General features: G+C 35.4%; 2 protein-coding genes across 9 annotated transcripts in view; one reads left to right on the top strand and one right to left on the bottom strand.

Annotated features, from left to right (window-relative positions):
- The window catches only part of LOC144440400 (uncharacterized), a 75,700-nt gene extending 61,862 nt beyond the window's left edge, over positions 1 to 13,838 (bottom strand). For all 4 annotated transcript variants that reach the window (XM_078129768.1, XM_078129770.1, XM_078129771.1 and 1 more), the window contains exon 1: positions 13,579 to 13,838. In XM_078129768.1, coding sequence (XP_077985894.1) covers positions 13,579 to 13,633 — 55 coding nt within the window. In that variant the 5' untranslated portion in view covers positions 13,634 to 13,838. The remainder of the gene's footprint in view (positions 1 to 13,578) is intronic.
- A 643-nt stretch (positions 13,839 to 14,481) lies between these two features.
- The window catches only part of LOC144440492 (nephrin-like), a 78,303-nt gene continuing 66,462 nt past the window's right edge, over positions 14,482 to 26,322 (top strand). For all 5 annotated transcript variants that reach the window (XM_078129873.1, XM_078129875.1, XM_078129876.1 and 2 more), the window contains exon 1: positions 14,482 to 14,643. The gene's annotated coding sequence lies outside the window, so the exon portion shown is untranslated. The remainder of the gene's footprint in view (positions 14,644 to 26,322) is intronic.

The raw sequence follows: 26,322 nt of genomic DNA, 5'->3' as shown, positions 1-26,322 counted from the left end.
CGGGACTAGCAATTTTTTTTTGGTGGATGACACAAATTTTACCTTGTCTGGTCCGTTGGACCAGTACCTTACTGTTAATAACTATGTTAAAAAGTCATCTGAATATACAGATTCATAGGCAAGATTTAATGTTTCACATTAGTCGGACCTGGGACCACTAATTCTTTCAGCAGGACCACTGGATTTTTTAAGGCACTGGTCTGGGGACCACCAGTTCACAAAATGATTTGTTCACCCCTGCATGGAGGGGTTCACTAGCATGATCCCCCCCCCCCACCCGACCCAATAACATTGTAGAATTTGATTTATAACAGAATGGTGTTGTGTAAATGCTACCAGTTTCTTGATTATATTAGCAAAAACATCACCACAGATTGACAAGGTTCTCCCTTCAGATGAAAATTCTAGGACTTATCAGTTGCGTAAATTCTACCGACTGTTCTCCCTAATACAAAATATCAAAACTTAAGAATGACCAACCCTCACAAACTCTGCAAATAACAAAGCTAAAAAATATATAGTATTACACTCTTTGATCCGAGAGAATATCCTCAGGTTACAGTTTAATTTATAAAAGAAAGTTGTGTAATTTTACCAGTTGTCTGCATACAAGACACTTAGGTTGTGAAAATATTATCATACACTGTACAGATATTCCCTTCCACACTATAATTAAAAAGTTCATTTACTAAAGGAAGTTGTCTACATTACATGAGCTGTCCCATGGCAGGATGGCCTACATAGTACGGAAATTACTAGTAAATGTTTACACATAATTTTCTCATTTTATGAATAAATTGACATGTTATTTTGCCCTTTGGTCACCTCCTTCTACATGGCTTGCTTTATCAAATCCCTTCAGTTAAACCATACACCCTCAAAATCCCTTCAGCTAAATCATACACCCTCCAAATCCCTTCAGCTAAACCATACACCCTCCAAATCCCTTCAGCTAAACCATACACCCTCCAAATCCCTTCAGCTAAACCATACACCCTCCAAATCCCTTCAGCTAAACCATACACCCTCCACTAACACCAATATTCTCTTAATCCTATTTTTCCCAACTTGTAGTTATTACAATGTACATGCAAACAAATACATGTACCCTCTGGTAGAGAAGATTTAAAATGGCTTGGGTTTCAATCCCAGGTTTTCATATTAGTATTATCTTATCAGTGGAGTCACAAGGATTACATAGGATCATTCATTTTTTATGTTCAAGACCACTTTTTTTATATGATCTCTGCCAGACAACTGTTTTTACACTTAAAAAAGGGCTTTCAACCCTCACTGCTCACTCAAGTCAAATTCCTACTTCTGGTAAAAAGGCCAGGGTTTCGATCATGGGTTCTGATATTAGTATTCTCTTATCAGTGGAGCCATAAAGATTGCATAGATTATACTTTTATTGGGAACCAACATTTTCAATGGCTCTGCCAGACAACTGTTACATTTAATCCACACACTGCCTAGTCACAGTCAAACTCTTTTTCCTGCTCCACCATTTTAAGATAACCCTTGTGACTCAAGCTTCACATTCCTACTAACTTAGTAATGTCAGATATCACAGTATGTGCCTCCTGAAATAACTGAGATAATAAGGTTTGATAAACATTGTAACACTTGCATGACAAACATAATAAACAATTGTCCCATTGCTATGAAAACATTATTTTTCTTACTGTAACTCTACCAACCTATATGGTACCATCTGTACTAAAATAGTCAGAAATCTGGATATCAACATGGTCTCCAAAAGTGAGTGGAGGAGTAAATCTTAATGATATCATATATGGACTAAACTACACCTGTACAGAAAGAGACAACATTCTCTAGTTTTACCTTTTGTTTTTACAAAGGTTTTGAATTACTTTAGTCATAACATCAGCAAAATATCTGTTTCCAAAAAAATGTGATAGAATTTGATACTTATAACTTGTCTTGTGTCACGACACTAGACAGTACTATAAATTTTACAATGTAGCTCTACTGTCTACAGTTCAAATGAGGGTCAGTAAAGTAAGACTGGAGGATATCCATGGCTTTCCAGATCCCTGTATCCATGGTTCCCAGATCCCTCTATCCATGGCTTTCCAGATCCCTCTATCCATGGCTTCCCAGGTCCCTTTATCCATGGTTTCCAACATCCCTCTATCCATGGCTTCCCAGATCCCTATATCTATGGCTTCCCAGATCCCTCCATCCAAGATCTCTCTTCCAGAAGACAAGACAAGAGAAGAGATTCGGTGCCACAGATTCTTCCTGAATACATCCACTGCACTAATCAAACTTAATTAATTCATTTCCTTGGAAATTTCAAATCATTCAGAATCCCTGTACATCACAGAAGAAACAGGGACAATCTTGGAAAATTGATGAGATTTCTTGTAAATCACCACATAGTAAGAGATAGGGAAATATCACATTTTGGTGCATAACTAGAAATTGTGTGCATCAGTGGCACGTCAAATTGGCTAATGTACAGTGAAATAAAGACTATCATAGATATATGCAGTGGTGTATTTATATTTCAAAGCTTGACCCCATGACACAGTTAATCCGTGACACAATTTAAGTCTCTAGATGTCAAAATACTGCTAATTCAAGCCCTAACAGATAAGCTAGTCTGATTACATCAATCACTTAGGGGCCAAGACTTGTGTTTTAAATTTATGCTTTGAATATGAAGTAGCAATTGATATCAGTACAATCAAATTTCAATATGTTTCTGCGGTTTTTCAGGATTTTTTTTTGAGGAAGCCATGTGCTCACAAACACATGGAATACAGAGTAGCAACTGATCAAGATAGGTCAAACTTAAATGTGTTTTCTATTTTTTCAGAAGCCATGCACCCCTAACGCAGACAAGTGTAGAATACATAACAACTGACCTTATACACCTACTACTATCATGATTAATGTGAAATCAAATTATAATAACTCAGACTAAATAATACTTGTAAATAAAGAAATCAAATTACATGCAACATTTTTTAAGAAGTTGTGTACATCAATGGTCTGCCAAATACAAAACAGTAACTGATGTAACACTATGATAATATCATGAAATGGAAATATGCTTTGTTTGTTTTTTAAATTTATTTTCATTTATTTATCGGATAACCAACAGGAGCTAGTCTCATTTACTGGCTCCTTTGGTTCATTGTTATAAGACTATCATTTAGTCTTATCTAGGTTCAGTGTTTTAAGACTATCATTAATTGCCTGGAATACTAAATATCTCTCTACAAGAGATTAATAACTATCAAATGAACATTTTACAAAAGGTCTTTTAAAAAAGACATGTATAATAATCACCTATCTAAATGTTTGCTAGTTAATGTATTCCAATTCACATGCCACTGACATTCATACAAGTTCCAAGTCCATTGTCAAGAAATCAAACCTTGTCAATTATCACCCTGTCTACTTGTATCTGTCTATATACAACAATTGTGTATTTAAAAGGATCCTAACAATGTAACCACCACTCAGTCACAAAAAAAACAATGACTACACTAATTGAAAATCTTAAACTGGTGTGTCTTTGTAGTCCATTCAGAAATGGTGAGAATCATGTTTTTTCTAAGACTTCATTTAAGACACAAAGAAATCAATAAGTTGGTTAAAATGTTTTTCATCTCAGACATTTTCAGTCCTCCTTCAAGTTAATTACCATGCCAAGTAATTACATTCTGATACAGAGTGAACTTTCAGAAGCAGTCTATCTGGATGCTGTGTCAACACTTTCAAGGCACAAGACAAGCTATGTCCTCTCGATGTGTTATTCCTTACCCAGGACCTACACCGTAACTATACAGATATGTTCATCACTATATATATTTGCAAAATAATCGATATTAATGCGTTGGTGTATTACGGGTGATAATAAGCAGACAAAATCGACCAGAGTTCCCTAAACATTCTATCAGGGTTCCCTACCAAAATTGTTGACACATGGTTCACAAATTTTACCAGATCCTCTCTCCTCTGTTACTGGGGTTCCTAGACCTTAGCAAAATAACTGTCAATTAACTTTCATTATATTTTTAAGATGTCCTTTTTTTCAGCGAGAACATCACAAAGATCACAAATGTCAGCATACCCATCAGATACTGGAAAGTTGTTAATTTTTTAAAGACTTTTTAACACACCATACAGAAGCTAGCTTATATTACATGTATTATTTATAACTTACTAGTAGCACTCTATGTAGATTAGACTGGAATTGTAATTACATTTTGATTTTAACCCACTTTTAACAAGATTATCAATATGTAAAGAAGAAGTTAATGGCGACGTATGTGACTCCCATTAATACTGATTCTAGGACAGTTCTTTCTCCTGCCAGAAATCAATCACATTCTCAGCTGTTGTTAGCTGATATGTGTATTGCATCGCTAATTCTTTCTGGTGATTGTGTCTTGGGATTTCATTCATAAATTAAATACTGTCATTTCTATTCATGTCTATTGATGTCCTGATTCTGGGTAGTCTAATACATCTAGGGTAGTATTTACCTCGTATATATCCTAAAGCTAAAAATAATATGGGTGTGTCTGCAACACATACCTGGTGTACCTTTCAGATTTCAGTCTACCATGTGAATGAAAATTTCTTATAATATATATTAAGTAAAGTTCAAATTTTCATGACATCTCGTCAGCATTGTCAGGGGTGTATTACAATGTCACAATTTTCTTGACTCTGAGAAGAAATTTTCATGTATGAAGTATGAACCCAGCTGTACATGAACATTCACTCTCATACTAGGCAATTGTTTAGGGAATTCACAATGTCTTTATCATTCAAAACTGAGCAATCGTGTACATGTATTTCTTTTATCTACTGTAAAAGTACCTCTTAATTTATGGACTGCAGCATTTATTTAAAAAGGGTATCCTGAACTTGTATTCAGAGTTTTGAAATGCACAAACAAGAGAAGGGTGTGTTAGTTGCGTCTATACTTCTCTCTACAGTTTGTACTACTTCTGCAACCATCACTTTCCACAATGGTATTCAAATATATATTTTTAAAAGCTCTGGGCAAATATGAATATAACAGCCTCTCTTGAAGGTCTCTTTTTACCACAGATCTTCACATTCAAGTCCATCAGATAGCCTCTAGACTAGCATTTGTCCTGAGTTTGGATGAGTTAAGGACAAGTTGCTATCAGAAAATAGGATTATGTTGGAGGGATTTATACACCTGATAATTATAAATACATGTATTGTTATTCATGCAATCACCTTTTCACAATCAAATTCATTACTTCATCCGCACAAATTATTCCCAAGGTATTTCCATTGATTCTACATTAAAAATAAAAGCTCTGTGGAGTTCACATCTTGGCATTCAGTAAGTGTCCCCCTTGTCTGGATGGCATCAAGATTTTGGAATGGAATGAAGAGACGATTTGATGCCTGGGATAACACCTAGACTAAATGACCCCTAATAATAATGACACATTACAATTTGCAAAGCTCTGAACTTGACATTGCCCAAATTTGACTTTTTTTCGCTGGATTTCAAGTCTGTATTTTTTGTACACATCTTTTTGTGTTTCAAATCTATATGTACACCTGAACAATGTGCCCTCTAAGCCCATTTGACCACTCATGCACATAATTTTTAGTGACACCAAGATTTGGCGTTGTCCGATCTCATCCATGGTGACTCACACGAAATGCTAGTTTTTGTCATTTTGACTCACAACAACAAAATTTGGATATCATTAGAGGGTACACTGCACTTGAATTAGCAATTGAAAATGTACAAACGTAGCAGCCTGGAAAAAACGTCCATAGATTCAGATTTTGTTAATCTTTCTTCATGGAAATTTTTATGTCAATGAAAATTTGGGATTTGTTTCTGAGAACATTTTTGCTTTGAATAGAAAATCCCATTAGTAATTATGAACTCTGTCCATTAACATTCACTGTCACACCATTAATATAAGTTTTCTGTTGATTTACAATAAGCAAACGCATATGAAGACTAATTTTGTGAACGTGCACATTTTATACGACACTGAACATGATTTGGCAAAAATATATTGTTATCAAGCCTTCATCCTTGTGAAACTATTTATAGTGATACTGTATTTATGTGCTTTGTGTAACAGGCATTGTTGAGTTATAACTCATTCTTTCTTTGTTTCCTTATCATTGAATTTACAGAATCACTTTCGCTAAATTGTGAATAGATATAACCGTGTCAGCTATTTGATTCAATATCAATATTTGCTCACATTTTGAATCATAGTTTTGTCGCGGTGAGATCATATATATTTCTGTATTCATGGAAGGTTGCCAGATTTGTCCTCAATCTAGACTAACCTTGAACATATCCTACTGATTTCCTGCAAAACAATTCTTTATTCAGACCTTCATTTCTCTCATTTACATACAATGAGAAAGCAATCCTAAAACTGCCCTGTCCTCCCCGCAAAAACACCCTTGGAATTTCAAGATTATAAAGAAATAAATAAGATAATACTACTTGTATCATACAATCTTGCTAGTCGTTAGATTTATACAGGAAAGTAACGCCCTAACAGAATAGTGACTCACTTTCCATATATTAAGATCGTAGGATATGACACCTAGTGTAACACGTTGCTAATAAAGGTATATTACATACTCTCTACACAAACAATTATAGTGTGCAATATGCTATTCCTATTTAAAATATAATACAATTAATGTCATTTTAAACACCAAATTTAGCATTTTTCTCTGGGGTTATTATTACATCATAAATTTCCCATCCATGAAATTATTCATTTTCTGCTTATAAGTGTAACTAGACGAGAAATCTCAAAATTGCTGTGTAAATGGCCAGCAGATTGTATAAATAGCGTTAGCAATTAGCATATTGCAGGCCATACATTTACACACCAAATTCAGGCCATGGCCACATCAAATTTAGTATTTCTTTCTGTGTGTATTAGATCTCAAATTTTCCCTCCCATGAAATCATTTATATTCTGTGAACATATCTAACGTGGCAAGAAATCTTAAATTAGGTGTGTAAATGACCCATTGTATTGAATATATTACAGGCCATCTACACATCAAATTTAGTATTTCTTTCTGGGTTTTTTATATCTCAAATACTTCCACCCATCAAATATTTTATTTTCTACTTATAAATGTATGTGACAAATCTTGACTCATGCATGCCATTTTAACGACATATTTGTCCTGATTTGCAGTACAGGTAATATTACCATTCTACTAGACTGGGCAGGGCACATGCTCAGGTGAGTGTGAATAGAATTATAATGCCCTGGAACAAGTTTAGTCGCTTGTCTACAATATATGTACAACAAGTGAGGCGTAACTATCAAAGTAAGTGTGATGTGGCTATGCTGACACCCACAGAGTTTCTACCAATATTGTGACCTTTCACCCCCGCCCACTCCTTGGTGTACACCACATCAAACAACATTTTAAAACAAGTTTTAGAAGCTACTGCACATGTACCAAGTAAAGGGAAGATTTTTTGAATATATACTTATCGTCTTTGTATTCTCAAGAACCCCCTGAGTCTACAGCACCTCTGATAGTACTAGCAAGTAGCACTCTACATTATGTAAATTGGCTGTAATGTATTGTGTGTACATGTATGTAAGGGTTTGGCCACTATACCAACTTGTGGCCTGCAACCATGATTTCGAAATATTTCCAGTCTTTCAATTATCCACAGCCACATGGACACCCAGTTACAAGAGGTCATACATATTTGAAACTGCCATATGGTCCCTAGGGCCAGAGTTTGGTGACCATGTACACCAGGGTTCGTACACTTAAAGCAAAACAAAATTCCAGGACTTTCCAGGGGTTTTTCGTCAGTTTTCCAGGGGTATTCATATTGATTTTGGCCATTTTCCAGGGGTGTTGACACTAAAGTATATTTTTTGAATGACATCTAATTGTCTGATGTGGACGAGAAAAAAATTAACAACAGTTCCCACAATATGTTACAAAACATTTTAAAGACAATCGACACTATGCAAGATGTTGGTTTCAAAACCATGTTTGCACGCTAAGATTAACGGAGAAACCTCTGTCATACCCCCTAATAAGTAGCAGTTTCGTCAAGCTGGTGCATTGATCGTGTAAGATTGAGTCGCAGCATTCGTCAGTCTAATTCAGACATAGCCAGAAAAATAAATTAAAAACTAAAGTTTGCCCTTGTTATTGTATGGTTTGATGTTACTAGATTTATAAGTCACCTAAAATAATTTTTTTCGTCAAAATTTAGAATAAAAACGTCATTTACGTAACGAAATTTCGAGCTATGAATAACTGAATACATTCATCGCTTGCGTCTCAATGTTTATGTACGGATGCCACGAGTTGCGGAACATCGTGATTTCTCAACTCAACTTGACCATTGACGAATGTTACTGTACCGACAACATAAAACAGTAGTTTATTCTTTTAGAACATGTTACACAAATACCCATTTATCGGCGACATAAAAGTCACAACCGTACTTCCACAACCCGGAAATTCAACTGCACTCCCCAAGGCCCAGGCCCTAGTATTGCCATGCCTGAGCTTGTAGTATGTCGACTCGTACGACATCGTGCGCCGAACTTGTAACAATTTCTAATCGTGGTTGATGATGCTTTGATACTCGCTACAATGTTACGATAATCTTGTTAGCAGACCTACTGTTACCCCCGGCCGGGACTGTAATGCAATATCATGTCCCTGAAATGACGACTGGGAGATGGAGTAGCAATATACGCAAGATCGAAACATGGAAGTATAACCCACGATCGAAACAAACACTGCGGCGCCCCCCATTCAACTACGCATAGGCACGGTCTGTGGGGCAAAGTGTCTCGTGTACCGATCGTTTGACTGTCTGGGTTTAATCGGCGTGAATTTTGATTCATCACCGTGGCGAAAGACTTTGAAAATATTTTCACCATTTCACATTTACAAGATTCAGAACCATATGAATGGCTGGCTCGAGCAAACATGACGATCGTCAATATTAATCGATCGATTGACCATGATCATTTTCCAGGGTTTTCCAGGGGTAGGGCGCATTTTCCAGGGTTTTCCAGGGTTTTCCAGGGAGGGTTTGAAATTCCAGGGTTTTCCAGGGTTTTCCAGGACCGTGCGAACCCTGTACACGTCACAGTGAATTGACTATACTAGAGTTCACAGCCTAAACAATACATGTGTACAGGAGTACATGGGTGTATGCATATCAAAAGTGCCAATTCAAGGGGTGATTGTTAGACACCCACATGTTTACCAAGAATTTGCCTGTCTGGTTGAAAATGTACATTATGATTAGTATGAACCTGTCAAGTTCAAAGAAAGGTAACTGGGCTCCACACATTTACCAAATTGTGCACATGTGCCTGAAAATGTACCTGATAATAAATATATACATTTGTACCTTTTTACAGTTCAATTTACAGGAATCGTGATAATACGCCTCACACTAAATATTTACAAAAAATTGTGTACTCTGGTTGAAAATGTACTAATTGTGAACACTGTATCATGTGGGGTGTCAATAGTCAAAATCCTCACACTGACTTGACTTCAGGCTAAAAAAATGGGGTGCTAATACATGTAGAGAGACTTTATAATGTACACACATCACAGCTGTACATATGCCATATATTACGGTCATGTAAAACACATCATGCATCAACTAACTGTGTTGTTTTTTAACCACCTGACCCTAGTGGTTTGAATTACAGACAGAACACATGTTTAAAATGTGATTTAATTTTACACAAAATGTACACACCTTATAAACACACTACTCTAAAATTCATGTACATGTACAAAATGATGTCTTTGCAAATGACAACATGCAGATAAAATTGCTAAGTATAGCAAGTTCCGAAGTGATTTTACCAGTTTCCATACCAAATCTTTTGATAACGTGCAAGGAAATCTACCAGTTTTACCAGACGTCTGCTTTCCTGGATAGGATTGAACTTTCTCCAACCAGTAAAAACACTAAAATCTCACTTTTACTAAGCTGTGTAGTCCATTCACTGTTATTGTTAGTATATTTCTCTAACTGTAATGGAGATATAGTTAAACTCCAGTCATGGTTGTCTTGTATCATACCACAGTTTTTAGTAGAAAATCGTCAGCAAAAACCACTCAATACTTGTGTAAATCATACTTTAGTCTGGATTCCATCTTGGTCTTTAAGTTTAAGTGAGTGAGTGGAGGTGTAAATCGTAACGATACCGCATATGGTATAGGAACAACCGTATATGGTATAGGAACGACCGTATATGGTATAGGAACGAGACTAATCATACCTTTACACCGCTCTAAAAAAAAACACTGAGTTATGTTTACTTTATTTTACAAATTCAGTCTCACCTTTTATGGTTGTGTTTAGTACAGTTGTAACTTAGTAGGACTAGACTTCCTGCAATGACAAAATCACTAGTACATTCCTATTTTAGTAACGTTTCACTACCAAAACTACAAAATTCTATGCTCACTTCTTTCTACCAGGGAAGTACTTGTTTGTGTACAGCCACAATAAACTACAAGTTAGGGGAAAAAAAGAAACACCCATAAAAATTCCACCTATTTCAACATTTTATACCAGTCTTTTTGTGGACATACCTGATAAAATCATAACTATTGTCTCTATGTACAGCATAAAACAATGACTGTGATGTACATATAAAGTGCTATTTTAATCACTCCAGTGTTATGTTAACACAAATCACATTCCAATCCTAGCCTAATCTCTAAGTAACTTGAACAATAAAATCCAACAAAAGCAAAGATGGTTTCACAACCATAGGACCATAAACTTCAAATTGTGCCTTCAACCCTTCTCATAATGACCCATATTAGATGTACATATTTTCTGTAGAAAAAAACACTCACATGCATCATTAGACAATCTATATGTTTAAATTGCACTTAACAGACCTCAGTCAACATTTCTCAAATCATTTTGGTATCTAAGGTACCCGTTTCCATCAAACAACTGTCTCACAAAAAGGGATGCTTTTTTTTAAAACCCTCTTAGTTGTACTTATTTTATTTGTGTTCAAACAAATATCCTCCTGGTAGAAATTTTAAGATTACATTTTGAATTCATAATGTATTGTTCTATGAATTTATTTTGCATATATAATTGTAGTTGAGTAATAAATGCACCCAATTTTCATATCCCAATCTGCTAGTAACACACAAAGGGGTAGTTAATTGGTATTGATTTACACCATTACTGTAAAGCAGGGTTCACTCTAAAACAGCTAATCACTCTATACTCTAATGCCATGTAACTCACTGTACTCATTATCACTCCAGACTGCATGGGGATCCGGAAAAATCCCTGCCATTTTTCCCCACCATGCACCAAACATGTTGCAGGGAATGATAAAGGCCAGCCTTAACCTCGGCATATATAATGATCCTAATGAAACAAGACTGAGGTCAACACATGTCTTCTGACAGTGACACATAATATGTAGAGATTTAGGGATTCACTCAACAGCATGGTCACACCCTCTGTATTGATACTGATTCAAGTGACAACAATGAGTGACAGAGGGGTGACTTCAATACATTCCAAAGGCTTTGGCCTAGAGGCTAAAATGTACACACTGTCTGGAACTTGAAGAGGCACACTTATATTTCAAAGGGTAAATCTGTAAACTAATGCATTTGGCATTAAAATTGTTTATAATACATAGTAAATTGATATTACAACACATTGTGTTTCTGCATACAGTACTAATGAAGCCTATCAGTGTAACTCAAGTAACTCTCCCCCATAACATAGCAAACTTTGCCCTTTATAGGTTGGGCCAAGTTAGCTTTTCAATCATTCTTTGAACCTTACATGTAGTGGATAATTAATTTATGTCTATTTTACTGTTGTTTTTATTATAACCAAACTGTAACCATGTTGCTCTCTTATTTTATCCTGACAGACAGTTATTGCTGGTGTACTGTGTGTCCAATATTTTCAATTGAAAAAGAGCTTTTTCCTGCAACGTCCTTGATATTCAGCAGACGATAATGTAATTCAATTATGACAATGTCCAGCAGTTCTGATGTGGCCAGTATACTTTTCATGGTTTCAGGATGTGTAGCAAACCTGAAACCATGAAAATAGTACCTGTACCACTGAAGCCACAATTACAAGATGCCTGGTAACATGAACAGGATAATTTGCTACACATTACAACAATTTTCTGCTGTGGGATTATGACTTTTAACTACTAGAAACTGAGTTGCATATGTGAAGAATGCGACCCTCTAACAAATCATGCTGTGAAATGAGTCTGTTTCACCATCACAAGACATTAACGTTCACATTCCACCAGGTAGCCTTATGTAAATGAGACAGCTGACCCATCCTGAATCTAAACAGGACCATCTCCTTTGTTTCCCAACACTAACCAATGAAACATGACTGTGTTTGAAAGGATGGTAAACTTAAGGCCAAATGATGACATAGAAGTTGAATCCCTTTTCAAAAGTTCATGAAAAAATATTTGTCCTTGGTACTATTATAAGTTGCATAGAAATTTAGTAGCTATGCACTTTCAATTGTGAAGTATACACAGGCTTGGCCTCAGCTGCTGTTTGTCTGAATTGTTTGTCCAGGCTCTGAATTTCCATAATTGTACATGCTCTCTGAATAATTATTTTATGGGGTGCTGTGGTATAATATGTCCCATACAGGATGTGTTCTATTTTTAGTGCTTTGTGAGCAATTTATTTCAACATGAAGGTTTTCACTGATAAGACTTTTCTTGAATAAATAGTTCTTTAAATTTTATTGTCCGTCTATCTAACATCCATTTCTAATAAATATAGAAATATTATAATACAGGCTATGCTAAAAATATCACATTACGAATCACACGATATCATTTATACGTTGTGAATTTGATATTTTAGAGTAAATCGTGCCAATTTTGGTAACTTAATAACACATTATTAATGCATGTGGCGATTCAACATCAAATTGTGTCTGGCGTTGTTAATCTATCTATATTTGAGGTACACGAAATCCATCATGTAATTTTGTGTTCAAATGTACGTCACCTGTCCTGTGTTTATTCATTAGAGGTAATTAATGTATGCGGGTCGTCTGGCCTTCAGACAATGCTGATAATTAAAGGCAATGTTCCTAGTCTTAATATACAACTCTTACTGTAAAAGACGTAAAATTTGATAGCGGGTGCTGCCTCTTTTATCCTACAAGCGACCCATTCAAATTGCTGGATGGGCTAGAATAAGATGACAATGGAACACATGCGCTGGCATCGACGAATGAGTGACTGGTGTGTTATAAGTGCCATTGATTGTACCGAAATCAAAATGGACACGATGTACATACAGTTCCAATGTATCGGTCGCAATCTGTGACGCTATTTTACCACTTACATCCACAAGATTGAAACGTGTAGTAACTACATGCCCTTTCTTCACGCCAAATGACTATTTCTCGCAGACCAATTTCAGGGCTTTGGCGTATTTTTTGACAATTACATGCTACTGAGCGCGGCACAGTGCCCGCCACTATTTTTGAAAACTTACCTCCGAACACAACCGACGTTACAACAATACACCTAAAACACGACTTCAAATCCATGGTCAATTATCTTCTCGTGGGCTTCTTCAACAATCTTTTCACTTCACAGAGTAACTCTCGACACCGAACGGACACTAATTGCGGCTTCTTGGACTTTGATATCTGACGAAAAACGTCACGTACGTAACACAAACCGTATACAAGGTGGGTCGTTGGACTAAACCAATTTGAGAGGTGTTGTCTGGCTATTGCCCGAAAGATTTGTTCGATGCGATGAACGTCTATCGACGGCGCATGACGACTTCCTTCTTTTTTATCGTTTCCCTAGTTTTGAAAACAATTAATAACCGTCATGCAACGTGTCCTTCAAACCTTTCCAGTATTATGCAGTGATGGTTCGTGTGGAATTATGGGTTGCGAATATTTCGAGGTACAGGGTTTGAAATGGCATCCCTAGGTTTCCGAAATTATTTTATTTTTAATTGAGGGCGGTTGAGCTCTGAATATAAATCAATCGCGTAAACATGGGTCTTTTAGGCTTTGCTAGGTCAAAAGTTTACTAAAATATCGAAACGAGATAAAAAGAATGATATGGATAAATTAGTTCACCGTAAAATTTGGATTTCAAGTACTTTATAAGTTTTTCAAAAAATATTTTAATTAGTGTGACTCGAAATCGCCCATAATTTTAACTTGCTTCTGTCAGTAGACATAAAGAAAAAAATTAAGACAATGTAAAATATTCTGTCTTTATTAATGTCTGCTATTTCAATAGTTTGCATATTAAATTTTCGTTTCTCGAACCGCCATTTTTATTTGAAACCCGGGAGACCATTCGATCTAGATAGGCAGCCATATTGAACATTAATCGTTCACTGGACAACTTTCCCGCCGCTTCGTGTTATTCAACGTTGCGGGTGTAGCAGCACAACCATACAGTGAGGCGTCTATATCGCAAATCTGCCTGACTTTAATGAGCTGTTGAACAGGGCACATTGACAGTAGTTGGATAGCGAGGAAGCTGCTTCATAATTTGGAAAGATTTGCTACTGGAGTGTCACTTTTTACGGGTAAGCACAAATACGACTACAAGGTCATGTTTTACACATACATTATCGAGCATGGGAAAGTTGAACGTGGAGAGGGATTTTTTTTTTGAAAAATCTACATCACAATTGAACGCACGCGTGAAAACAAAAGTGGAAAGGAAATCTCATGTAAAGTTTACAGAAAAGAATGAGCAATTGTTTTTTGACATCAGAAGATATGATATTAGAAATATCTACCCTGCATTTACTGATATGGTAGGCAAAACAGCATATGAAGTCAAAAGAACGGCAGTGGAACGTAGGAGTGTTTGAGAAAGCTTGGCGTCGTGCTTGGATTCATAAAGGGGAAAAGTCCACTCAGACACGAACATTAAAAAATATTGTACGTCGTGTTTTGTTTCAGAACGCATGCCTGTGGCAGTTCATGTCAGCTCCAAGTACATAGGCGTTGACATGCCATGCCGTCAGGTCATGTTTCGTGGGAAAAAATGATGACCATTCAATATTTTTCACGACACTAAGGTGAGCCTTAGTACGAGTACGATAGTTGACGGGCGTCCCCGTCTCTTGTATACAGATATTGATCCGTCAATGCAAGTCATGTTTTATTTATGGATGTGCGTAGCTTGCATGCAACTAGGGATATTCTGAAGTAGATGTTTTCGTATACGCAAAGCTGTTGCAGTAAATTCATGTCTCGACAAATGCGAGGAACTTGCGAGGGCATTTTCTGCTCGCTTCATGAATGCCTTTTCAAATGTGCCTTGCCCTCTTAGCCTGTACTCCATGTTCCCAGTCTAGTCAGCAAGACAAAAGTAGCTTTTGTTCGTTCGTATTGTATCGTAATTTATTCAACGCAAGCAAAAAGAGACGAAGATTGTTAAAGCATAACGTTATTATCGAAAGTGTACAAAGTACATATTTTCAAGACGTGTAGAGAAATCAAGATGGGCAACAAAGGGTTGTACTGTGTAAATTTTAACAAAGGTTGTTTTTTCCCTGAGTAACTAAAGGTAAAAAAAATGTGGTTGCATGTTCTACGCCCTGAACAGTATACTTGCAATCTAGGCATTCCAAGTACATACATGTAGTAGAATAGTGTGACTGTCTGTTTAGTATGAGAAAGGAACACTCAGTTATTTACAGAATAATTCGAGTTTAAGGAAAGAAAGGGTACAGAAGACCAGGCCTAAGGGTATTACACTCTAGTCCTGTTTAATGATGATTAAAATAAAAGCAAAAGGAAGCAAACGATTTCCTATTGAGGGTGAACAATGGTTGGTGCTAACTGTTGTCTGGTTGTCACAGGTAAACATGTATTTTCTTGTCAACTACGTCAATAAGTCATTTCTTAGCAATTCATGAAAAATTCACACCATTGTGAAATGGAGTCATTGAGATGTAAAATGATTCACTGTAAGGATATGTTGCATATGATTACATGAACGTCTCTCATCTGTGATGATTTGAAAAGAGGGAAAATAATTACTTGACATTGTTTGGAAAATCAACAAGCTTCTCTGTGGCTAAAACAAATAGTGTTCCATTCAGTGATTCCTGTCTGATTTGAATGGAATAGGAGAAGGTAATTAGGAAATTCAAAACAACAAAATAGTTGTCATCGCCTCCTCATGAACATACCTGATGAACAAGCAAGATAAAGGCATTGAACAGCTAGCTGACTGACAACTGTTTAATTTAGGTCATTTGATAAATGTTCTGGTAAATTGATGCGTACCTAACAGTTTAATCAGAGTATGAGAAGGAAAATTGTCCTGGATTTATTAACGGTGATATTTTATGGCAAACAGGAATCGGAAATATAGACATGTTTTTGAAATTTAATGCTAGAAACATAAAGTAGAATTCAGTGCAGGGGCCCCACAGTATGGGGTTGGGTAATGTAGGAATGAATAGGAGTTGTATATGCACTGATTTATTGCAATACTTAATTCTAAATTCATTTTATTTTTAAAGTCATAAAAAGGAATAATCACACAGGTCTACTGAATATTGTGTTTTTATGGTCTACTTGTGATATACAAATGCTGAATACTAGTAAAATGTAGCCTTCTTGTAATATCCTGTTCTGTATGTGTGAAAGCTAATAAACATAAATTTGCATACCTGTAAATACAGAATGCAAATACATAAATTCCCAGTGCTATTAGGATATGTTTGTTTTCAATCATTGTACTGTAAAGGAAACATTCCCATCTGATGGGGTCATCAGCTCCTAATTAGTCCTGTCAAACAAATTTGTGCAATAATACTCCAAATAATATAATTGTATGATGTCACTGTTTATTATTTGTTAGATGTTGTACTCATGTGACATGTCATTTAAACCAATTCCTGTTTTTGTTTATCTTGAAACTGAGTAATTTTATTTTTACCTTTTTTAGTTTGAATATTTGACAAATATGATTACATATACCCCTTGTGAACAGAGATATTTACTAGCAAATTTTCAATTTATTATAATTGTTATTCATAAAAAGCATTCTCCCCACTTGCATTTGAATTAATTTTGGTAAGGTTTCTGAAAAGTTTCAAGTAATTAAATTTTTATTAATGGGGTTAGTGGTGTAAAAGTAATGACCTTTCATTAATTCCTACATTTTTGGCATTCATACAACATGCATGTTTTGGTGTGTTATTTAATGCATGTGATCTCTGCCTTATAACAGAAATTGTTTCCTTAGCAATCCACAATAATGCTTTTATTTTTAGAATGTATATCTTAGGAAAGTGAATGTAACTATGGTGTATTTTACTGCCCCATACAGTGTTTTATTTAAGGGCGGTAAGTAGGTAAAATCTACCGGGGTTCCCAGAATCCCACATCATTACCGGGGTTCCCCACCTAAACTATGATACATTGCATGGGAAGCACTACCAGTTTTACCTCTTTCCCCTTTCTGTTACCGGGGTTCCCAAACCTTAGCAAAAACACTGCCATATCAATATTACTGATATCCTGGCATGTAATTTAGGATTGCTAAATTTGATGATGGTGGTGGGGTTGTTAATTTTAAGAAAATTAGGGAGGTGATTTATGTATCAGGAACAACAGATTGTAGTCTGGATTTTTTTTCCTGACTGGGGTTAACCTTGAATGTTGTTGACAAGTAGGCTTACAATAGAGGCCAAACCAATCACACACTTATCTCCCCCACTTTGGTGTTCTCGTGTCCCAAAACGCTGCTACAGTTGTCGGTAAGTCATAATTTAGCAGTTTGCCATCACTAAGAATGTTTTACGTCAGCACCTACAATGAGGTGTCTACAAAGGAGAAGGTGTGTTTAGTCTATTTGTACAGTTGTGGTCATTTGTAAAGGTAAGCGTTGGAAATGCTGATGCAACTGTTGTTTGTGCACATCTCTCTCAAGCCAAGCTTTCATTCTGTCACTCCTTGAACAGTAAAAATACAGATATCTTGTATTTGACATATCAAAAAGTTTTGGTATCTGTAATCATCATTTTTATGAAAGATCTGATGTTATATTAATGTACTGGGTTACAAATATTTTTATGTGACCCCTCCCTCACCTTGAAAAAAGATGAAGGAAACAACCAGTTTATTTGTCAGTTTTATTTATTATTACATAGTTTACAGCACAGAGGCAAGACATGTCCTACATAATAATCTCTAGGACTACTAGATCATTATTGATTTATTTCCCCTTCGCTTACAAATGTTTAATTCATATGTATGTGTAAACTCTGAAAATTTACACTAATGATTGGAAAAATCCATGAATAAATTTAAACATGGACCAAACAAACCTTTGAAATGCAAATAACTAACTTGACTAGTTTTCATTTGTCTTGGATAACCCTCAGTTTAGCTGGATTGAATACCCATTTCTATTTAATGGGACCCTTGGCAATGCAGGTTGGTTTCAATACCTGAGTTGGGTCAAACCCCTGAATAGACATGTTTTCAATGTGAGCATACACATGTATTTGCATTGCGTTTTTTGAGCAAAAAGGGAACAATTAATTTACTTTCAAATTTTTTTTCAATTGTTAACTGCTAATCTAGTCACAAATAAGAACTTACTACATAAATGCCATGTGCTTTTCAGAACAAGTAATTATAACCAATCAAAAAATACTATATCACCCATGTGATAACATTTGTCCAATCAGATATGAGTTTGGAAGTGGCACATTCGAATTCAAAGTTGACTGTTGGAGATGAATACCGTAAGACTGATTATCTGAATGTCCTTAACAACAAGGACATACTTCTTTTGCCTCAAAGCAAAAACATTCCTTTTTTGTCAAACCTAAAAAAAATGGAGGTGATGTTGTTTGTTCAGTATTTTAGAAAGTGGACAATTGAATGAGAATATAATTTGATGAAGTTAGGCTATTCTGAAATACAGCATTTATTTTGGTCAGAAATTGTCGTACATGTTAATAAAATTATTGCCCATAAAAAAGAAACATGTTCATTGAAGGATTTTCTATTGATTAAAAAAATTTCTTTTGGTGTTATAACAAACTGTTATGAGTAATTTGATAGCCTAGAGACTTGCATGACGTTTGTCACAGCATAGTATGTTATGTTAGAATGAGTTCTGCAGTTTAAGTAGGTGTAATACCAACTCAAAACTGTCATGTTATTTCAAAATTTCTACCTTGGTGTCTAGTAACTTTTGGAAAACATGAACAACTGTAGTCCCATAACTTGTACATGTAGTCACACTGCCTAAAACTTTGCTATGTCACTAACAATGTCCTTTACCACACTCTGTCAATCTAGATACAATGTAGCCAATCTCTGGGTTTCAACATCTGAAGCTACATTTCAGATGCTCAAATACTTGCCATCATTTCACTCTTTCCTGTTGCAATTCAAACTTCGTAGATTTAAAATGTAGGTTGAGATAGATACATTTCTGACAGGGCTGAAAATTAATGGTAGTGCCTATGTCCTGAGGCTACCATAATTTGCAGCTGGTAGTCCACTCAGGCTACCATTAATTATGTGATGATTTAAGGATGGAAGATTTATGGACACATATTTTAATATCTTGCGTATTTCCAAAAGAGGAACTATGTTTTCAGTTGAGGAGTATGGAACTACATGTACTGGTCACCAACTTTGGGCAACCTCTAACTTTCAAAAATTGGCAGCCCACTAGGACTACCAAAGATAAATGTTGATTGCAAGGCCTGTGTGAGCATGGAAAATCTTGTATAAGTTGTTTTGAAATAGATAAAGTTCCAGACTACAAAAAACCCATGTGTAACAAGATGCATGATGTAACTTGTTAAATTTTCCTTCAGACTTCCTAACACTCTGACATGTACTTCAGGAAACCTGATATTCTAGTGCACAGCTACTGACTATTCCGTTGTCCATGGGGGAGGATAGGGAAGCTAGAATGAACTTTGTCTTGGTTGTAATATGTATGAAGTCTGATACAGCTGTAGTTTGTTCGTTAAAGGTTTCCATTCCCAGAAGAATGACATTTGGGAAATGCAGGAAAACGTGTATACAGTTTCAAAATTAGAACCATAATTTTGGTGGGGATACCACCAGGAGGATGGGGGGGGTGGGGGGGGGTGGGGGTGTAACCAGTTTCCACACCATAAATTTGATGTGGATGCCAATAAAATAAACTACTTTTGATAGATTTTAGTTACTGACTGGCCTTGACAAAAAGAAACTTCCAAGGGATGTGGTTAAAGGCAAGGACATTTGATATAAACAAGTCCAGATTTGTGGTGTAGCTGATGTGTAAAAACAGTTGCACTGTCATGCTACGGTGTAGTTCTTGGTTTCTGAAGAAAAATGTAGGACGAGTTGAGTCGTTAATGTTTAGTTAATTTGACCAGACCTGGACAGAGCAGAATACATCTATGTACAAATTTTATATACATTTCAATTTGTACATATGTATTTAGTTGAATTAATAGTCCATATGTAAATACTTCATAAAATATGTCTTTTTCAAACATGAACACACAGTAAGAAATGTACATCAATGCTTTGCGCTAAGGGCGGTAAGTAGGTAAAATCTACCAGGGTTCCCGAGCAAAATTACCATATTCTCCATGTGGAAACACTGCCATTTTTACCCTTTTCTCCCTTTCTGTTAGTGTTACCAGGGCTTCCCAACCTTAAATGTAGCAAAAACACTGTTAGATGTATGGAAGAAATTTAGTGGAATTTAAACAGTCTTCATGTATATCACATCTCTGATCTGCATCTATGATACATATAGCTTTGGCCTACATTCAGACAAAAGCAATCATGGACACACATCAGCAATGTAGATGCACAAATTAGAATTGAATTTGCCAAGTATATGTAACTGTTAATTGTCTGTAATGTTTCCTCAAATATGGCTTCACCTACAAATTAGTAATGCAAGATGTTGAATGTCCAAAACTTGGAATGTCTCTGAATCCCGTTTTATACTATTACAGTTCTGTAGTGACCTAGTCTAGTTCCTATGTGGTATCGTTATGATTTACACCTACATTGTACATGTACACTTGCATCATGTTAGCATCCAGGCTATGAGTGACCTTGCACATAAAAAGCAATTCAACTTCAAGTTATGTACATTCAAGTACAGGAACCGACATGCTGGTAGCGTTTACAGCTGTTAAGTGAGTTATCAGCTGTGAATTTTTGGTATGTTAAGTTTTTTACACTTACTGCAATGGATACCTGTAATAGTCAGGGTGACTGACAGGTCAAAGGTTAAATTAGAAAGTGCCTGCACTTCAATTACATGCCTTTATCTTGTTTGACAGAGAAGTCCTTGAATACATGCTGTTATGTAGTACATAAGTACATAGGATGCCTTGTAGTAAGCTTGGAATCCAGGCTACAAAGTGAACTAAAGTACACCCCCCCCCCCCCCCCCATCATACAGTATGCAGTCTAATGATAGCCAAATTTCATTGTTGCAAGTCAAAATGAGAAAGACTGGTATTTCTTGTGAGAGTCACCATATAACGGTAAGAGATAGAGGAACACCAAATTTTGGTGCATTACTAGAAATTGTGTGCCTCAGTGGCATGGCAAATTGGCTTAGAGGGCACACTGCCCCATGTAATAGTACATGTTAGTTTAAAATCACTGAAAATCTAGTACCGGTAAATATGGAATAAAGTGAGATTATAGATGTAGTAAAGTTGTATGCTCATGGCATATTTGTAAAGGTTATACATGTACTTCTAGCACACTCCCAACAGAAATTGAAAGTCTGGTAAAACTGGAAGACATGTAGAAATTAGCATAATTAAATATGTAGTAAAGTTGTATGTATCATGCATTGCTGTATTCCCCAGGGTTTTATGGAACACTTCCAACAGAAAGTGGAAAAACCTGGCATTGCAGTACATTAGCATAAAGATACAGTGATGTATGTTCAAACTGTATCTTGCATGTTAAACTTAAAGTATGAATGTATGTGGTGGGTGGGTGGGTTGTTTGGTGCGTGCTGATTGAAGTGGCAGGAATTTCCCATACATTGCACATGTATAAGCGGGGGGGGGGGGGGGGGGGGGGACTCTAGTAGATAATTTTATTTACTTAGCATATGATGTCATAGGGCAAAATAACAATTTTATTTTTTTTAAAAATACAAGATATCTCTCTGGCATTTTGTGCATGTCGTCATCTGGTGAGCAATCCCTGTTTTAGCTACAAACAGTAATCTCAAACATAACCCAGCCCTTCTGTACATGTAGTCTTCTGGCGGACACTCCCTAATTTAGCTACAAATAGTAATCTTAATTAAGCATTACCCAGCCCTTCTGTGTATGCAGTCTTCTGGCAAGCACTCCCTGTTTTAGGTACAAATAGTAATCTCAAGCATTACCCAGCCCTTCTGTGTGTGTAGTCTTCTGGTGAGCACGTCCTGTTTTAGGTACAAATAGTAATTTCAAACATTACCCAGCCCTTCTGTGTGTGTAGTCTTCTGGTGAGCACGTCCTGTTTTTGCTACAAATAGTAATTTGTTCACAATTCCATAGAGTATGAAATCTGATAGTTACACAAATGCAGAAGGCAAGAAATGAAATATCGCTTGGTAATCAGATAGTTACTATAGTTGGAACAGTTGAAAATCATGATACAGTTCTAACAAATTATCATACTTGATTGTCATCCTCAATGCAAATGTCAGCAAGAAAAGAAACTCTAAAATAGAAATATCAAAATTGAAACCTACAAACACAATCAGTTCATTCTGATGAGAAGATGTCACCTGTCAATAAAAGATGTAAACTTAGAGAAACCAATAACAGATTACGTCAATATTTTCATTTGCCAAGCAATTAATAATGTGTATACAACACCAATTGTGCTTTTATTGATCCAATCTGTACCAATCACAGTGACAATACATCAGCACTGTCTAGTAACCATAGAAACCGTTTGTATTGTCTGTCAAGTCTGGTGCCCTTTTAGGGGCTTCTGTGGGTCACTGGAAAGTCAACGAAGTCTGTACTATTTCCTGTTTCTAAATTCTGCTATGGCTTCCTCTTTAGACTGACCCTTTTCCTCTCAGACTTGTGAAAGTTGGGAAAATGTTATGGATGAAATTGACTAAATCTAGTAACATTTTAAGCCAAATAATTACATGAACAAAAACACACATTAACATCAGTACTTGTAGTCTAAAATTGTGTTGAGATTTAGGAAAAAGTTGCAAAAAAATTTAAATTTTGATCATGCAATTTTAGAGGGAAAGATATTAGTGTGGTGAACGACTAGAAGCTTTGTTGTCAGGAAGCTATCATACTCAATTACTGCATCATTTCCTATGACTAAATAGCTTTCAGTTTCTATACATATTTTTATAGCCCTATCAGTACAGTGTTTATGGAATTTGTTTTATAATAATAATTTATTTTTGTAGTAATTCTGAACTCGGGCAGAAATAATTTAGCTGCATCATTTCCTATGACTAAATAGCTTTCAGTTTCTATACATATTTTTATAGCCCTATCAGTACAGTGTTTATGGAATTTGTTTTATAATAATAATTTATTTTTGTAGTAATTCTGAACTCGGGCAGAAATAATTTAGCTGTATATTTCTAGAGTATATTTCCTCTAAATCACAACATGAGAACTGTTGTACTTGTAGTCTGCATCATCTTGGGCATGAAGCCCCTACACTTTGAGGAGACATCACAGAACCATGCATAATAGCAGCTGAAGAAAGCCATGTAATGTTGATAAAATGTATACTAATTAAATTATGTATGATTCGAGTTCAGAACGGGATGACAAAATATAATTCCAAATAATGTTTTTGGTTGTCAGAATTTAATTTGTGGAAAAACTCGCTTCACAATGTGTCAGTGTTTTTACAATGTTAAAAATGTAGATACATGACTAAAAAAATGACAATAAAAGTATAAAATTTAACGAGCCATAAGTGATGAAAATTTCAATGCAGTAAGTTCTGTATGCATAGTGAAAGAGTGAGTTTCATGGGTACATATTAGCAGTAAATATTCAAAATGCAATTTGAAAACGAGCATAAAAATTAATTTTAATAATTTTTAATGATCTACAGGTATGGGCAGTCATGTACATATTTCTAAGAGGGTGTCAAATTATTGAAGATCCATCAATTATTAATATTCAGAAATAAATGAGTATATTGAAATTTGTCAGTTGATCAAGACTTAATGATGAATGAGAAGTAGCTCTGAAATTTGCATAATATTGTTATCAGGTTTGGAAAAACAACATGCAAATATTTCACCAAGGAATGCGATCATAAAAGTCAAAACAATGAATTGGAAAATGATTGGAATGATAATGTGTGGTATTTACTGGGAGATGTTTCCTCATTGTTTCTTATGCTACCCTAAAAAATGTTAGAATGGAATGGACAAGTTCTTATTGAGAAGCTTGTTCTCCACCCCACCCCCCCCCCCCCACCCCCTCTCCCCCCCATAGTATTTAATGAATTATGATAAGGAATTGGTGAAATGGGCATGTCCTTATTTTCGAAGCTTGCTCTGAGTTGATTCTAATCACTTGGTGATGCTGGTGATGATGTCATCTCACAGCCAGAAGAATTAAAAACTCAAAAAATTATCCCCGTTTTCTGGCTGTTACGTCATTAAATGATTAAAGCGATATGTGGATAGCAAAATGGCTGACATAATAGAGGAAAAGTGACAACAAAATCCTGGATTTTAAGCTAATGTAACATACATATGCTGGTATTGAGAAAAATGGAGATTGTAAGCTTAAAACTAGTGTAGCTTTAATGAAAGTGTAGTGCTATGAATAGACGCTGCCCTAGATTTTACCCAAGGTCGAATAACAGTTCACAAATTAACATATTAGTCAACGTAGACATTTTGGCGTGTAAATTTTAACTCGTAAGATAAATGTCTTAGGAAAAAGAAATACTATGATGGTGGAATTTGAGAAATTAATTCAATTGAAGAAAAGTTGTTGAAACAACAGGCTGTTAAAAAAAATTGTGAAAAATGATTGTGAAAATGAATGTGGGTGTGGATGATAACGTTTTCACTACCTACTCTTCATAATTTATTTCACTGTACTAGATAAATCCACTGGTAGGAAATAAATAACCATTTGTATAATGTAATGAACATTTAGTTCGTTTATATAAACTAAACCAGAAAAAAATTAAATTAAAACAATGTGTATCAAGCACGTTAGTGTTACTGAACACATTTACTTATGAGTTTGATCAACAATGAATAAATTATGTTTCCTTGAATGAAAAAAAACAGGAATTATTAGGTGGACGAAATGTACCCGTTCATTATACATGTCTAATAAATTATGAATATGTAATGCAGTGTCGTGAACTTATTGGATACAATTTATGAATATTAATTACAACGTAGAGATGTTTTATTTTTTGTTAAAAAGACAAAATAAAATCGAGAAAAATCTACTTATTTCTGTAGTCATTGTGAGGCCCAGTTGGAATTACGATTAAGATGAACAGCTTTTCCTGTCAGATCTGTAGAAAAATGTGGTTCAGAAAGGTCTTTAAAATCATCTACAGATGAGATAAATTTATCTGAGAACATGGAACTGAAACCCAGGCCTTTAAAAATATGTAAATGAATATGATGCTACGATATTTATATTTAATCCACTCATGGTGGACACATTTTTTATATTTCCAGAAAGCCAAAACAAGAAAAATTGAATTTAAAAAAAATGAATTAAATGAGCTTGCATACTTTTTGCAAAATATAGTTCAAGTTGTCAGTTAGAGATGTTTTAGATTCCGTTTGTGGTTCATTAATTCCAAATTTGACAATCGATATTGTGTAAATTCCAAACATTATTTATAAATCAAGTGGCTGGAGATGTAGATAGACACTCAAGTTCTTCATAATCCTTTTATAGTGAAATCCTGGAGTATTTAAATTGTAACAGTTGCAGCTGAGTGAGTGATGTAGACTGCCCAGTGGTTATTATTCCAAGGACACATAGTATGCGTGGGAATTGTCTATGCTTATATAATATTAGTGGTAGTAAAAACAAAGCTGGAACTAAATTTTAATCATGATGAGAAGATTATTATTCGGATAAATGTTAGGGCAGTGTTGGTGATAATTTACACTATTTTCCTTTCATCTCCTGATTAATGACATTTAGTATTGTAGATATCCAAACAATCAGTCATGGAAAATTGCTTCCTTTGTAATTTTTGTG

This window comes from Glandiceps talaboti, chromosome 9 (assembly GCF_964340395.1).
Source record: "Glandiceps talaboti chromosome 9, keGlaTala1.1, whole genome shotgun sequence".
NCBI classification, from domain to species: domain Eukaryota; kingdom Metazoa; phylum Hemichordata; class Enteropneusta; family Spengelidae; genus Glandiceps; species Glandiceps talaboti.
This window is presented reverse-complemented; position numbering and strand designations above follow the sequence as displayed.